We start from the raw sequence: 17,581 nt of genomic DNA, 5'->3' as shown, positions 1-17,581 counted from the left end.
AATTTTCAGCTAAAATCGTCAGTAAAGGAGATGAAATATTTGCTACCTCCAATAGAAATTGGATCAAATAGACCACAAATGTCCGTGTGCACCAAATTTAATGGTTTAGGTGCTATCCATGATCTCACACTTTGAAAAGTACTTCTTTGTTGCTTGCCAAGATTGCATACCTCACATATATATTCTGGCTTTTCAATACTTGGCAATCCATGCACCATGCTTGACGTGGATAATAATTTAAGCCCACTAAAATTAAGATGCCCAAGGCAAAGATGCCACTTCCATGACTCATTTTTTACAAGCCCATGGAAACATTTCTCCATTGTTGAATTAAAATGGAGTGGAAGCATACAATTCTGACCCATTTGAATTTTTGCAACAAACTTTCTTTTAGGATCCTTCAAAACAAGAGAGAGTTTCTCCGTATGTATAATATACCCCTTTTCTAGGAGTTGCCCAATACTAAGAACATTACTTTTCAGGTTGGGCACATAATACACATTGAAGATAAATTGCAAAACACCATTCCTTTGACATATTTTAATTTTTCATTTACCTTTTATTGGAAATTTGGATGAGTCTCCCAAACGGACATTGCCTTGAACACCTTCAACAAGCTCAACAAAGAGCTTTTTTTCTTTTTTCTTTTTTCTTTTTTTTACTCATGTGATTACTAGTTCCAAAGTCAAGATACCACACATCTTGTGAATTATTTCCCTCTTCTTGTGCAAAAAGAAGTGTATATTCTTCTTTTTCAACATTAGATGCCTATTAGATTGTTCATTGTGCTCCTCAGATTTATTGTACTAGCAGTTTGATGCATAATGTCCAAATTTATTGCAATTGAAACATTGGACATTTCTATTACCTCCACATCCACGAGTAGATTGGCCTCTGAATGTTCCTTTTCCACGACCTTTGCCATGGTTGCTATTGGTATATACTCCACGAGAGCCATTAGGCTTCTCCTCTCTTAGAGTAAATTTTGACTCTAATGTTTGCTCAATGACAACAGAGCTAGAATTATTTTCTATATGCCACTCATGCACTTGAAGTGATCCCATTAATTCCTCAATTGAGAGAGTCTCCAAATCTTTGGACTCTTCAATAACCACCACAACATGCTCAAATTTATTTGCAAGAGATCATAATATTTTCTCCACCACAAGAACATCTTCAATACTCTCTCCATTACTTTTCACTTGATTAACAATTACAAGTAATCATGGAAAATAATCAGAAATAGTCTCACCATCTCTCATGTGAGCAACTTCAAACTTGGCATAAAGAGTTTGTAAATAAATTTTTTTCACAAGATCAACACCTTTGAAGAAAATGCCAAGAATCTCCCATACTTCTTTACTCGACTTTGCTTTGGAAATTTTCTCAAAAGATGACTCATCCACCCCTTGATAGAGTAGAAATAGTGCCTTCTTGTCTTTTTTCCTCTGATCCTTGAGCAAATTTTTTTGCTCTGCGTTGTAGGTGGCTTCTTGCTCACTTGTGGGTTCTACATACACATCAATGACAAGCTCCAATAGCTCTTGTGATCCAAATAATGCTTTCATTTGAATTTTCCAGCTTTCATAATTTTCTTTCATCAATTTAGGAATTTGTTGTTGGACCATGTTAGAAGACATCTTCACTAATGGTGTAGACAAAGACTCTAGGCTCTTAGAACTTGGCTCTGATACCACTTTGTTGGTTATACAAATCCTTGGCTTAAATTTTACCAAAATACTCACAAAAAAGAAGGGAATGAAAATTTTATTAGAGTAGTTCAAACTCAAAAAAAGAGATCAGGCTACTTCCTTGAGAGCTCACTACAACTTTTTCTCTCACACACTTTCACATCATACATCTATCCCATTTTATAGGGTGAAGTTTCAAGAGTTGTCATTATTGTCATGGCTCTTTATTTCATAACAGAAAATTCTAGAATGTGGAGGACTCAAAGACACAAATGTTATGGAATACAATAGACACAAACAATTATTAAAAAACAAAAGACACGAAAAATTATGGTAAAACAAAAGACATAAACTGTTATGAAATATCAAGAGGCACCTGTTGGTTTACCACTTCCAATAGAACGCAAACTAAGATTTGAGATAGCTTGTCCCAACTTGGGATGGTTAAACCCAATAGGTAATGGGTACCTAACCAGACTCGAAACTATTGGGTTCTATTAAATATGTCATGGGTAAAAATAATCGAGCCAAGTATTTGCCGAAACCCAAAATTTTGGGACCGGGTTCAGGATTCCCAATGCAAGAGGAGAGAATTGCCTAAAGCAACGAGCTCGTGGAAGATTTTATTGAACATATGTCTACCAATGGAATCTGTTAGTGGCAACCATTTCTCTAACAATATGACACTTTATTTGTTTGAATTTCTCTATCTTCATACTAGAACATTCTCATGTTGGCATGTTTGGTAAACTATAATAAACACTATAATGTAATCATTATTCATATGGTTTAGCTATTCTTTAGTTTGGTAATGTTTTTATTACAAGAAATAGTCATTCCTTATGAATAGCTATTCTTCAAAATGAGGAATAACTATTCATCTCTAAAAAGATTGTAATAGTTATTCCTTAGTAGGTGCAATAATTTCTAAAATTAATATATTTCCAAATAAACAAAATTTCCATATATATGCAACAATTATAAAAATAAAAAATCATAAATTGAAGAGGTGTGTGATGTTGGAGGAAATTTAAACCCACTTCAATGACAATATTATACCTCTTGCTAGAATTTTATTTTAATACTTTCAGAGCATTGTTTTCAAATTCAGACCGAACTGGTAGGTCCAACTGGGTTAATCATGAACCAATTATAAAATTGGTTTTTTATGAGTGAAAATTGGTTATTTGATTTTGAAGAATCTAAGAGAACCCATTGAACCATGGTTCAACCCAAAAAACCATTTGAATCGTGATCTGGTTCAACTAGGTCAAAGTACTTTATTTTAAAAAAATAGAGAATCGCATTGTAACCAACACACCACTTGGATTCCTTGTGTTTAACTATGATCTATTATTATATTTATTTTATACGTACATGGTTTATAATTTCTCAACTTATTATATCAACTCTCTAAATTTATTAAATATTACTAAATTTGTTTTCTTTGCTAAATTTACTTGTGATTTAATAATAATTCATTTGCATGGGAATTTACTAAATTAATAAAAGTGATTTTTTTATTTAATAAAATTGATTTACACTTGAAGGATAATTATCCATACATATATATATATATATATATACCATAAAGGGGGAAGGGGACGCACTGCTGAAGAGAAGGAGATGGAAGCACAGTAATAGTGTAAATGGAAATAAAGTACGTAACTTGAAAGTAAATAGCTTGAAAGTAAGAACAACAAATATTCTTGAAAATAAGCACAGTAATAAGGCGGTAGAACCAGCCAAGCAGTATATATCAAAATAATTCAAAGTAAATAAGAACAATAGTTCAAAATAAATGAAAGCAATTTAAAACCATCCGGTATGGCGGTAATCCGTCCAAGGTGGTGGTAGCAACAAGTAAAGTAATGAACATAGAACTGAAAATACTTCTTATTGAAAGTAGAATAAACACTTACAGTAGTAGTAGTGAATACAAGATCTCAACAGTTACAGGTTAACAGTTACAAAGCTTGAACTAGTCCTAGTTACAAGGTTTGTAGGATTACAAGGCTTGTAGTGAACAAGGATGAACAAGGTAGTAAACAAGGTAGTAGTAGTAGAAGCAAGTGGGTTCTCTCTCTAAGAAGACTAGTTCTAAGGGAAGAGAAATCAGAACTAAAACTTTGCTTCTAACTTTGCTTGAGAAGCCCCCAAACATAAGGGACAACCCCCCTTAAATAGGCAAAATTCGGAGTGAACAGTGTCATGAACAGTAACGGATGAACAGTAACAGTGAATAGTGACAGATGAATAGTGACAAGTGAATAGTGACTGAATAGTAAAAATTGGAATTTCTCCTCTTTTTTGACCCAATCTTGTGAGGAATCTTGAAGGATTATGGGAAACCTCCGTAGTGATCAGCAATAGCCCTATAAGTGTAGGAACAAGGCCTCATTATTGGTGTCGTTTAAAGACAAAAGAAGCCAATAAGAAAGAAGCCAACAAAAGGAACTAATAGGCATGCATTTTGTTGTCTTCACGTGAACATTAATCTTTGGGATCCTTTGGAAACATCATAATAGTGGAAAACCAGCTTCTAGCAGTAGTAAATATTGGAGCATTGGCCATTGTGCAGGCTAGACAAATAAGAGAATCAAAATCTTCCGCAAAATCCGGAGTATTATGAACCAGTACCGGATTTTCCGCAACATATTTGTGAAGGACAATATTTTATCTTGGCTGTTGTGCAAGCCAGACAAATAAAGTAACACCAGTCTCGAAATAGTAGTGACCTCATCAATCAGTAGAGGGAGCATCGGAGGGATAACCATCAAAAGGATCAAAAGGACCTTGTGGAGAATCACATACATGCTCATGGTAAATAGCATACTTATTACAGAATCCGCAATATAAAATCGGCTCAAACTTTGGAGTTTTCCCTGGGATAAGAAGACTATTTAGATTAGGATGATCTTTTGTTTGTAGGTGAACAAAGGCATCAGCATAGGGTTTGGGGCCAAAAACAGCAATTCTACCTGTGCTTCCTATGAAATGATAATTTTTCCATAGATTATGAGCAACTTCACGAATTTGATTATTAAAATAATTTCTCCAGCATTTTGCAAGACCAAAAGGATCTTTAAAGGACAATTGAGAATTTCCCTTGAACCATGGCCCTTGGTGAGTATAACCATTAATGAGAATGAGATGCTTTGAGGGGTTAACATTCATCCAGTTATTTCTCTCCCATTTTGGTAGAGTGCTCCAGCATCTAATAGTAACAAAAGGTCTAGTGGAAGAGTTTTCAAACCCTTTAATAGCATTCTGAATGATCTGTGGAAGTTGGCTGGCCTGTTTATGACTTGTCAACTTTACAAACCTAACAAAGCCATATTCAAACATTTGGAAAAGACAGCTAGAATTAGGATCATCATCATCACTATCATCTGAATCTTCATCAGTGAAATATGAACCATCATCAAAATTAATAAGGAGACCAGGAAATGGATGTTTCTTTTCATATACTCTGAGACTGCTCCCAAAGTGATCTTCCCATTCAAGCTGAATAAAGACATTATCACCTTCGTCTATTTCATTAGGGTCAAGAATAGTAGCAGTAACAAGTTTTCTGAAATACTTGGACCATAGGTCAAAAGACCTAGACATAGCCTTGCTATCCAGAATACGAGATTGTAAATCTGAAGGCAAGTTGGCAACAACACTTCTTAACATGGATTGGGTCTTAAGACTCAATCTAGCAATCAGTGCCCATTATAGTCTTTTTATCCATCGAATGGATTTCCTCTTGGCCAAAGAGTTGACTAATGTAGGCTTTAAGACGGCTCACAAGAGCCTCATTTTTTGAAACAAGGTTATTTTTTGGAACAAAGTCAATATTTGAAGCAAGGTCATTTTCTGGAATAAGGTTACCATAATGGCTCATATAAATCTCGTTTTGAGCAGTAAGGTTAACAAGGTGGATTTCAAGGGCTCTAAGGGTTTTGTGAAAAACATTACTGTGGTTTTTGGTAAAAGCAAACTGAAGGTTATCAAGAATGAATTTAATAGAATCTGGTAATTCTGAATAGGTTCCATTGTGGAATTGTAGATTTTTTGACGAAACTTCCTGTAAAGCAATTAATATATCACCATTAGAGTATGTCACCTCTGCTGGGACATCTCCTTGAAGGGATGTTGATCCACTGGGTTTTACACCAGAAGATGCGCCTTCATGCATTTTAAAAGGTCGTCCAGCTGGGAACCCTTTGTTTTGAGAATAGTCCTGTGCAGGAGCTTTTCCCTTGTTTTTCCTTTCCATAATAATCCACTTACTAGTGGTATAAATATGAATATTATTATTGTCCCACTTATTAGTGGTATTTATCCACGCATCATTATCCGATTCCTGCAAAGAATCATTAATATTGTTAGGATAATGGATAGTTTTTAACATTTTGGTGTTATGAAAATTACCTTTAAAATCATCAGAATTCATTATTAGTTCTTGAACAAGTTCATTCATGGGAGAGTCTCTCTTATAAGACAGATTATCAATATCAATTTCAAACTTTGAAGCAAATTTGAATTTTACTTTCTGTCCAAATGGATCAGTAGTAATTCCATCATGTTCAACAAGAAAGGGATACAAAGCGTTAATAAATGGCAGACCAAGAATCACTTTATCAGTCATATTTTTGACAAGAACAGAAGAAATCTTGAAACAAACATTATCATGGCACACCTGAGCATTATTCAATTCATACTCAATTTTCATTTGAGAACCATTAGCAGAAACCAATCTTTCAGTAGATTTCTCAAAATATTTTGAGGGAATTAATCCTTCTTGGATACAGTTCATATCTGCACCAGAATCAATCATAGCAATAACAGTGAAATGATAATCACGAGAAACAACAATTTTAACTTTTGTAAACCATTTTGGAGGAAATAATTTATTAACAAAAGCAAGTTGGGGATTAGTGAAAGTATCAGGAGTACCTTTATCAGAAAGAAGAGCCTGTTGACTGGAATCATTTCCATCACTGTGCTCATTTTGTTCGTTACTAGATTTATTAAGATCTTTATCAAGTTTTAGCATTGTCAATTCTTGTTTGAGATTATGGTTATCACTTTTCATGCTTTTAAATTCATGTTTTAATTCATTTATATCTTGTTTAACAATATGAATTTCATTTTGGAGATCATTAACAGTTAGTTCTTTAGATTTCTTTTTATTAAATCTTTCCAAAGTTTCTTCAAAACTTATGGTTGATTTTGGTTTTTTACCAATTTCATCTCTTATCAAGTTTTTCTTAAACCTATCCAAATATTCTTTCTGGAGTTCAGGGTTTTGAATTTGATTTATTAGCTGAATTATCAATTTTTCATCTTCTTCACTCTTGGTGAGAGCATTAATAACATTGCAACAGGAATCTCTACAACCAATTTTAATATTAGGAGAATCAGAAGAATCATCAGTAGCTTGATAGCAAGAATCAGATGAAGAAGAAAAATCATCTTCCAAAGAATCAGACAGGGTGTTTGATTCAAGGATTCTGAATAATTCTTCTTGCACATTATCATCAATGTTTAACATGTTGAACTTGTTTTTTAACTTACCAGGTTTTTCTTTACAGTCTTTACTAAAGTGTCCAGGTTTTCCACAGTTAAAGCATTTACCTTTACTTGGTCTTTGTTTAACATGTTTTTTAGAAACATTTTTCTTCTTAGTATAGAAATCATTAGGTTTAATAAAGTTATTTCTGTATTTTTTATGGCTTTTATCATGTTTTTTACTTTTTTGCCTAGAAGGAGCAATAGGAGGCAAACCATATTGTTCACAGAAATTTTCCATTTCATATTTAGCTTTTCTTTTATTCTTTAATTGGTGTTTTAACAATTTTTCATCATTGCACATATTAATACCAAGTTTTTTAATAGTACTAAAAATATCACCATAAGTTAAATTATCATAATCAATAGAATCATTTTTACCCATTAATTCTTGTTTTACCTTATGAGCAAAGATAGGAGGCAGACCGTCAATAAACTTTTCTTTCCAATAAGGCTTATGGCAATCTTTCCGGAGCATCACCCTGGAAGTAAAAACATCTTGATACCATCTGTAATCAGACATAGTTGGACAACTCAAATTATTCAAATAATCAGAAACACGGGATGAAATATTGGATGGAGTACCAACAAAATGTTTGAGAATGGTATAGATCAAGGTATTAACACCATCAGGAATACCACGACCAATACTTTCATCAAAAATAGGCAAACCTTCATCATTCTTTTTAACAGCATGTTTAATAGACTCTTTGGATTCTTCAGTGATGTATGAATCCCACCATCCACGAAGAGTACCAGAAAAACCAGTAAGAAGCAAGTTAACAATTTCAGGTTGATCAAGATCATGGTTGTTTTGATAAGCAATACCAACCATAGACATGTGACTCATTTTATTAATGATTTCCTGTTCAGACAAACCATCAATATTCCATTCATAGAGCTTATCAGCAAAGACAGAAAACTGTGTTTGAAAAGATCTCTCTTCAAACTGCATATCAAGAGGAGTAGGTTTTGGATACCAATTTTTTGTAAAAGACATGGGTTTGGAGTTCCCAAAAACTCTTTTAATTTCTGGGAAATCATCATCAAAGATTCTTTTTGCAGGAACAGAAGAAATAGAAGAAACAGTATCAGAATCTGTATTTTCTTCAGAAACAATTTCTTTTTTGGAAATAGTTCGAGCAGTTGGAGTACTTGTAGAAGTACCAGTACCCTCAGTTTTAATCTTTAGATTAGAAAGCATTTTGTCAACAATTTCAAGAGTCTTGGACTGAGAAGTTTTAAACATAACTTTTTCTCTTTGACTGGGTAAATCAATCAAAGATTTCTCAGTTTTAACAAGAACAGATTTTTCAGAAACAAAAACAGTTTTTTCAACAAATTTTTCTTCAATACGGTCAAGCTGTTGACCAATAATATGCAAAGATTGATTAGTAAAATTGTTTTGTTCAATAAGGCTAACAATAGGAGTTTGATCATCAGCAATTTTGAAAGGAGAGGCCTCACTTCCTCTTTTGTCACTTCATCTTTCTTAGTAGTTATCAAAATTGAATCAAGAGGAGGATGACTAGACCTAACAATGGTTTTATCAATCTTAACAAAATTTGATTTCTTTATCACATATAAATGTTGTTTTGAAACCTCATTATTTGGAACATAATGGTTTTCAAGAAAATCAAAAAACAAAATATGTTTTTTCAATTGATTCATCATTTCCAACCATTTTCTTTTAACACGGTCTTTATCAGACTGAGCAAAATTATTTTGGAAATATTTTCTCTTGGTTTTGTTTGTTGCAAGCATAAACTCATTGTACAAAAAATCCCAATCAATTTCAAAATCATCATTTAAAACAGTCAAAACTCTTAATTGATTTTGGTAAACGGGAGGAGTTTCAATAGGAGAATCAAAATCAGATGGAGTAACAGAAACAGAGTCTTCCTCATCTTCATTAGCAGTTTTACTAAATGGAGTGGAAGTTTCAGGCTTAGTTGAATAGTAAACAGAGCTAATTTGAGATTTATCACTTGAAATACCTTTTAGCTTTAAATCAGAGGATGTTTCCAAATTCTTTTTCAAAAATTCATTGATCTCTCGATCTCTTTTTGAAATACTTTCAGATCCAGCAAAGGAATGTCTTCCTTCGTTGATCCTCAAAGGTGGATTGTTTTGAAAACTTATTTTAACAGTACCATCAAGATATTGTTGAATATGGGTGAGATCAAGCTCATCAAAAATGGGTTTAGCAGGAGGGGTTTCTTGTTCTAACAACCAATCATTAGGAAGTTTAACATCTTGCCATTGAATCATTTTTGGAACTTGGATTTTAGCATCAGAAGTTGAACATTGAATTAACATGGTTTTACCTGAAGGTTCTCTAGGAATCATAGCACAAGGATTCATTTGAGTACCCATTAGTTTATAATAAATGCGGTAGAGCAAAGCAAAAGGCTTACTACCCTCTTCCATGTGATAACCAGATGAAGCAATATTCAATGTCAAAGCTTTAACAATATTAGGATCATCCAAAGCAAGAGTAAGATCAGGATAACAATTAAAATAAATAGGACCATCATACATAGAAGTAGTGATCATACCAAGAATGCTATCTTTAAAAATCTTAAATCTAGCATCTCTTAAACACATGAGAACAGAAGCATTAATACCCTTTTGGGTGAGTGGTTTAATAGCAACTTGAACCGTACCAATATGCAAATAACTGAATTTTTTAGCAGCAAGGAAGTCATTAATATTCTTTTTAGTAAACAAACAGCATTTTTCATGAATTCTCGAAATAGAGAAAATTTGTTCAACAGTTCTAGCTTTGTAAGCAGAATGAAAAGCACTTTCAACAAAACTAGTTTTATAAATAGTTTTAGTATCAACTTTAGGAATAGTCCATTTACGAAAATCAGGGATCACCTCATTATCATCAATAGTGTGATCTTCTTCATTTACAATATCAGGAGGACAACTAGTCCTGGAACTGATAGAGGAGTTGGATCTCCACAACTTATCCATACTATCCTAGGTTCAACACTCAGTTATCATGTTTTTTCTCACAACCGTTGCATTTCGTAACACATACCCTAACCAACCTTATACCTTTCATGCCCTACACGCCCTCTCTTGGCTCAAACGGGCCTTACAGCTAGGTTCTAGGACTTCACTTTACGACTAGGGTGGCGCCAACGACGGTAAGAAGGGAACACAACAACGGAATATCAAGCGTTCGGGTAGACACGGACAAGAGACAAAGAACACAACCACACTACCACCGGCCAGAAAAGGGTGGCTCTGATACCATAAAGGGGGAAGGGGACGCACTGCTGAAGAGAAGGAGATGGAAGCACAGTAATATATATATATATATATATATATATTAATAGGCAAAACTTAGAAAAAATCCAATTACATTAATTCTACAATTGAAGTCCAATTTTACGTCATGTGTCCTAAATTATTTATTTTTAGAGAGAGTTTTATTTTTTTAATCATGGAGTCAAATGTGGAACAATATCTAAATGTCCATCCAAATGAGTTATTGCATACAAAAACTAAAGAGTCTAGAATTAATGAACATAAAAAATTTTAAAAAATGGAAAATTTACATTTTCTACCAATAATATTCTTACAAGACTTTTTAAAAAGTTAAAAAAATATAAGAATGACTATTAATAATATTTATATTACATATGTACGAATTATAGTATGCATCTTATTGTGTATCTTTTAAGTATATCCATATATATGCATAGGGTTACAAGCTATTTCAAGTTTATTATCATGCTTATTTAAGTTGTATTATTTTCTATTAACCTTATAATATCATGAAAATTTATTTGAAAGTATGTTTCAATTTTTTTAAATATTTTCAGTCAATCTTGCTAATATTTACAAATTTAATACAATTATTTTTATTTTTATTAGTTACTAAGTTAATTATAATATCATCATGGTTCAACCTCAATCGAACCTCAGTCTAACCTTAAAAAGCTTGAACCTCTCCCTTTACCGGTTCTTTGAACAATCCAAGTCTGAAAACTATAATTAAGAGCATTCACATAAGTGGATGAAAAATAGCATAAGCCCCTAATTTTTCCAACAAATCCAAAAAATCACTACACCAGCTTATGCATCCATTGTGTAATATGCATTTTGTTGCAATAATTGGGCAAATATACACAAGCATTGTTGTGGTGCATTTCATTTTTTTTATTCTTTCTATGGGTTTCAACAAGATGAAGAAAGATAGTGGATAGTGGTTATAGTGTGTGAACAAGGAAAAAACAAATTAGAAAAAAAAAGTTTGATATTTTAATGAAATAAAGTTAAAAATATAAAATTTGATATGTGTTTTTGAAAAGTAGTTTGGTAAAACAGAAAAGGTAGGTTTTTATGTTAAAATAAATATAATTTTTTTCTTGAGCTAATCTGAATGTTATAATTGACTATGAATAGTAAAGTAATCAAGTAAGCAAATTTTTATTTTGATTTTCTTTTTCTAAAGAAGCTGGATGAAATTTTTTAATATTTTTATATATTATTCAGTATTGTAAAAAAATAAATTAAAATAAATAAAATGATGTGACATATAAGTTGCAACAATAAATACTATGCTTCTAATATTATATACTATATGGTGTAGATAATACGTAATAATAGCATACCTTTTATTAAGAATTTCCCAATGAGCGATTAGGAAATAGTATATTGTCTTGGTTAAAAATTTTTTTGATGATTTCTTCTCCTAAATTATGGTTTACTTGCTAATTGGCATTGCTACTGTTAAGTGTTGACAAGCAAAGTCAAAAAGTCTTTGTCTTTGTCGCATATATGAATTTGATTTTCCTGTCCTAAATTTTGGTTTACTTGTGATGTCGCAGAAGTCTAAAGAAAGCATTAACGATACTCTCTTTGATAAATAGAAATTAAACTGTTAGTTTCTGAGTAATAAACCTCGAGTTCACGAATCTACAAGGCGATAAATTGAAATCATTGGAGAAAGAATTTTGACAAAACATCTGGATTTTTATTAATTAATTCTAATCTCTTAATAATGTTTCCAAACTTAAAGGTCTATTTAAGAGTTCCATAAAATTTGATAGGCAAGAAAATATATTCTAAAATAAGTCTTAACTAATACCTAACCATAATATAAACCAAATTTGACCTAAAAAACATTAAAAGCACCTAAAAACAAGAAAATAAATAATCTAAACCTAAAATAACGAATTTTACATAAAAAATACCAAAATTAAATAATTACAAAAATTAATTTGAAGATTCTATCCTACATCACCTTGATAATTGGCATTGCTACTGTTGAGTGTTGACGAGTGAAGTTAAGAAGTCTTTTGTCTCTGTCACACATGAATTTGTTTTCATAAACAAAATTGATTAAGCAGAATTTGGCAAGGAAAGTGGAAGGAAGGTTCGACGCTACTTCGAGGTTAAAAACAGAAGGACCTCTCCTCTAATGAGAGAATTAACTACTGTTGAGTGTTGACGAGCAAAGTCAAAAAGTCTTTGTCTCTGTCGCATATATGAATTTGATTTTCCTGTCCTAAATTCTGGTTTACTTGATAATTGGCATTGCTACAGTTGAGTGTTGACAAGCGAAGTCAAGAAGTCTTTGTTTCTGTCGCATATATGAATTTGTTTTCATAAACAAAATTGATTAAGCAGAATTTGGCAGGGAAAGTGGAAGGAAGGTTCGACACTACTTCGAGGATGAAACCAGAAGGACCTCTCCTCGAATGAGAGAATTAACTATTAAAATATTTGTGGACTTTGCTATTTGCAATGGCCAGGAAAGTCAAAAAGTCTCACACGTTAATGAGTTAGTTAAAACTCGATTAATGTTTCTGACAAACGTGACCAAAGGCTCAAGCAAACTTATCTGAGTCAAAAAAATGCTAGAAACAAAGTTACAAGAAATCAAGCAGAGGAAAGCTTAGGAAAGTGGGATCATAATACGTAGAGAAAAGCCAATTTCAGATTAAATAGCATATATAGGTTTGGTTGGAGCAAGGAGAGAAGCGTCATGGCGGAGATGGTACTATTTCCTCTTATCAATAGGCTGATTTTCTTATTGACCCACGAAGCAAAACTGCTAGGAGGCATCCATGAAGAAGTATCTGACATCAAAGATGAACTGATTTTCTTAATCAACATGTCTCACGGCCATGGTAGTCCAGTTCGTGAAGAAACAAGTCCATATTTTAGACGGTCGCTGGTAGAGTCAACTTTCCCATCACCTATGTTGTCACACTCGGACTCAGAGTCTCCATTATTCTTCCCTGACAACAAGTCTCCAAAATTCTCTCGTTCCAATTCCATAGGGTTACTCTTCCCATCAGTCAGGTCTGAAACAACGGACAGTTCCCAAAATGATGAAGAAATAATTCAAAATCCCACGGAACCCTCATTTTCGCATTTATTTCCACCATCCAATACCACATCGGACTCGGAAACTGCCAGTTCAATATGTGATTATGGACCAACAAATCTTTCCATTTCATTACTCTTTCCTGCCAACAAGTCTGAGACTGAGAATGAGAATGAGACTGAGGCCGAGCCTGAGACAAGTAGTTTATCATTCACTGGAAGCACTCCAAATTTGTCGCAATTCTATCTGTCTCATTCCATAATGCAATTCTTCCCACCAGCCAGGTCTCCAAGTCAAACAGACAGTTCCGAAAATTATGAAATAATTCCAACTGATTCCCATGGTTATGTATGTAACGGAACACCTCCAGCTCCAGCTCCAATTCCAAAATTCTCTCATTTCAATTCCATAGAGTCATTCTTCCCACCTGCAGCCAAAACATTGGTGAAACAAGTAAGAGATGTAGTTTTCCGCATAGACGTTGCCATTGACCAATACTTGCTTCACATGGCACAACACAATCCTCACCGACGTGGCTTCACTGGTTTTGTCCATAAAACTACTCACTATCTCAAAACATTGAAACCCCGCCATAAGATAGCATATGAGATTCAAAAGATCAAAGCATCAATTCTAAAAATTAAGGAAAGGACTGAAAGATATCACTTCAAATCCATTGTTCATGGATTGAGTAGCCGTGCTCCAAATGTTAGGTGGTATGATCCTCGAAAAGCTTCCCTTTATCTTGATGATACTGACATTGTGGGAATTGAATTTCATAGAGATAATTTGATTAGCTGGTTGGTAAAAGGACTGCCACATCACATAATTATGCTTTCGATATTGGGAATGGGGGGACTGGGCAAGACCACTCTTGCCAAGAAAGTCTACGACCACCAAACTGTGAGAGGACACTTTGACTGCCAGGCTTGGATCTCGGTTTCTCAATCATACAACATTGAAGATCTACTAAGGAGCATGATAAAGCAATTTTGTGAGGTGAAAATGAAGAGTCCTCTTCTGGGAATGGACTTAATGGATGAGGAGTCCTTGATATTAAGCTTAAGGAATTACTTGCAGCAAAAGAGGTATGTGGTTGTATTTGATGATATACGAAAAATAGATTTTTGGGAGGATATAAAACATGTTTTACCTGATAATAGCAAAGCTTCTAGAATAATTATCACAACACGTAAGTGTGAAGTAGTTAATTTTTGCAAAAAATCTTGTCCTGTCTATGTTCATCAATTACAACCACTGCCTCCTAGGAAGGCATGGGAGCTCTTTTGCAAAAGAGCATTCCGAAATGACTTTGGAGGACATTGCCCCTTAGAGTTAGAGGAATTGTCTCAAGAAATTGTTGAGAAATGCCAAGGATTACAACTAGCAATTAATTCTATAGGTGGTCTATTATCAACTAAACACAAAACCATGTCTGAATGGAGAAACTTGCATGACAACCTTGCCTATGAGTCAGGAACAAATCCCCATCTTGCTGGTGTCCACAAAGTTCTATCCTTAAGTTATGAAGACTTACCATACCATCTTAAATCTTGTCTCTTATACTTTGGCATGTATCCAGAGAATTTTCGTATTTCATGTAGAACATTGATTCGACAATGGATAGCCGAAGGCTTTGTCAACGAAATAAAGGATAAAACATTGGAAGAGATCGGCCAAGAATACTTGATTGAGCTTATTGACAAAAGCTTGGTTCAAGTATTAGAGGTTGATGTTGGTGGAGAAGTTATAGTGTGTGGAATCCATGACCTATTGCATGAGATCATATTACAAAAGATGGAAGATTTAGGTTTTTGTCATGTTTTGTCAAAAGGGGAGTCAAGTTATGAAGAACCAACTCGACGTATGTCAGTCCATAGAGTTTCATATGGTGTCTTGCAAAGATTTAAGAAATCTCCCATCCATTCTCTTTTATTCTTCAATATTAATGAATTGCCCGAATCCTTTATGAGTTCATTTTTAAAAAATTTCAAGCTTATGAAAGTATTGGATTTTGAGAGTACTCTATTGGATCATCTTCCTGAAGATGTGGGGAATTTATTTCATTTAAAGTATTTAAACTTGAATGGTACAAAAGTAAAGACTCTTCCAAAATCCATTGTAAAGCTCCAGAATCTGGAGACTTTGTCTCTGGAACAAACCCTAATACAAGAGGTACCTTTTGCAATCAACAAGCTTCATAAGCTACGTTGTCTTTTAGCCTACTATTTTGACGACAACATGGATATCAGTCTTAATATTTTAAGAGGAGTTAAAATACATGGGAGCATTGGATGCTTAAAGGCACTGGGAAACCTACAGTACGTGGACGCAAATCTTGGAGGGGTCAAATTGGTTGAAGATTTGGGAAAGTTGAGCCAATTGAAGGATCTAGGCTTGGTAAACCTGACTAAGGAGACTGGAAGGGCCTTATGTACCTCTATTGAGAACATGAACAGCTTAACAGATCTATATGTAAGCTTGATCAATGAAGATGAGGTTGTTGATTTACAGCCGATTTCATCTCCACCTAAATGTCTTCGAAAGATCTCCATGAAGGGGCGTTTAGCCAAGTTGCCAGACTGGATTTCAGAACTTCAACACCTAGTCTCAATAAACTTTTATTGGACAAGGTTAAGTGACGATCCATTCAAAGCCTTTCAAAATCTTCCTAATCTAGCGGAGCTCATACTGGAAATGGAAGCGTACAATGGAGAGCAATTGCAAATTAGGAAAGGAGGATTTCCAAAACTCAAAGTGCTAGGGCTCGCAGATTTGACTGAATTGATTTCATTGAATATATACAAAGAAGCGTTACCCCTTCTTGAAAAATTGAGCATTGAACGTTGTCCACAACTAATGGAGGTACCCTCTGGTGTCCAACACCTGAGAAACCTTAGCGAATTGATATTTACAGATATGCCCAGTGAATTCGAACAAAGTTTGGATCCAAAGCAAGGGTCACATTATTGGATCATTGAGCATGTACCATTCATCTTCCTCCGTCACAAGGTTCACAAAGGTATTTTTGGCTATGAGACCCACAATCTCAGTTCTAAGTATTTGGAGAGATCAAAAGGGACAACAATCAACCAGGTTGATGTTACCAACAACAATAATGGCAATGATATCAATGCTTCAGACGATAAAGGTTAGTGAAATGTAGCTAAAATCCGTTTTTGAATTTTAGTGAGATTTATGCTTTCTTTGTTTTTTGAAGGAAAAAAAATGTATTGAGAACAATGCTTTACGGGTACTTCCTTTTTTGTTGCATTAACTTATTCCAATACTAATTAAACTTTTTTCATTTGTGTAGGTAAACAAATAATTTCTACATAGTGATGCCAATTGGTAAATCTGTTGGTAGCACCATTTTTTTCTTGTGATCCTCTTTAATTTGTTTGAATCTTTCTATATCAATTCCTAGCGACTGAAGTGAACGGAGAGTGGAAACATAAAGCTGCTGTTGGATGGATTTGTGGCTTTTCTTATCAAATGCTAGTATTTGTATGTTTTGTTCTGCCACACTTAAGGACTTCCTTGTTACCCTCCCCCCTTCCCCTACTGTTGTAGTAGCTTGTAACTGTTTGTTTATCCTATGAAAGGATATGAACATCATTGAATTATGCCTTTCTGGTTTTGCTATCTCTCATTTATTAGTTATTACTGAGCCAACAAAATAATAATAATAATAATACTAATAATAATCAATAATTGGTTTGTTGTCAAAAAAGAAAATAATATCATCAATTCGTTTGGATTTCGGTACTATGATTTAATTTCTTCTATGATATTTGTAATATGTTTGGATTTTGATACCCACCATTAATTATTGCATTGTTATTATTTTTTCTCTTTTTTTGATGAGTTATTACTTGGTAATTTTTATTTTTATTTTTAATTTTTTGGCTTGTGTTTTCTACTTTTCTTGATGAATAATGTCATGGGAGTTGATTCGTAGGTTTGTATCGTAAAAAGC

The 17,581-nt window shown here is 33.6% G+C and overlaps 1 protein-coding gene across 1 annotated transcript; it reads left to right on the top strand.

The window, feature by feature from the left end:
* Positions 1-13,257: 13,257 nt before the first annotated feature.
* Positions 13,258-16,758, top strand: LOC126694075 (disease resistance protein RPM1-like). Its single transcript, XM_050390112.1, has one exon. The coding sequence runs from the start codon at positions 13,258-13,260 to the stop codon at positions 16,756-16,758; it is 3,501 nt and encodes a 1,166-aa protein (XP_050246069.1).
* Positions 16,759-17,581: the final 823 nt, after the last annotated feature.

This window comes from Quercus robur, chromosome 8, assembly GCF_932294415.1.
Source record: "Quercus robur chromosome 8, dhQueRobu3.1, whole genome shotgun sequence".
In the NCBI taxonomy this organism is placed as follows: domain Eukaryota; kingdom Viridiplantae; phylum Streptophyta; class Magnoliopsida; order Fagales; family Fagaceae; genus Quercus; species Quercus robur.
This window is presented reverse-complemented; position numbering and strand designations above follow the sequence as displayed.

What these genes read in the sequence shown, in the direction of transcription:
- LOC126694075 (XM_050390112.1), top strand. Translation starts at nt 13,258, where the DNA reads ATGGCGGAGATGGTACTATTTCCTCTTATCAATAGGCTGATTTTCTTA.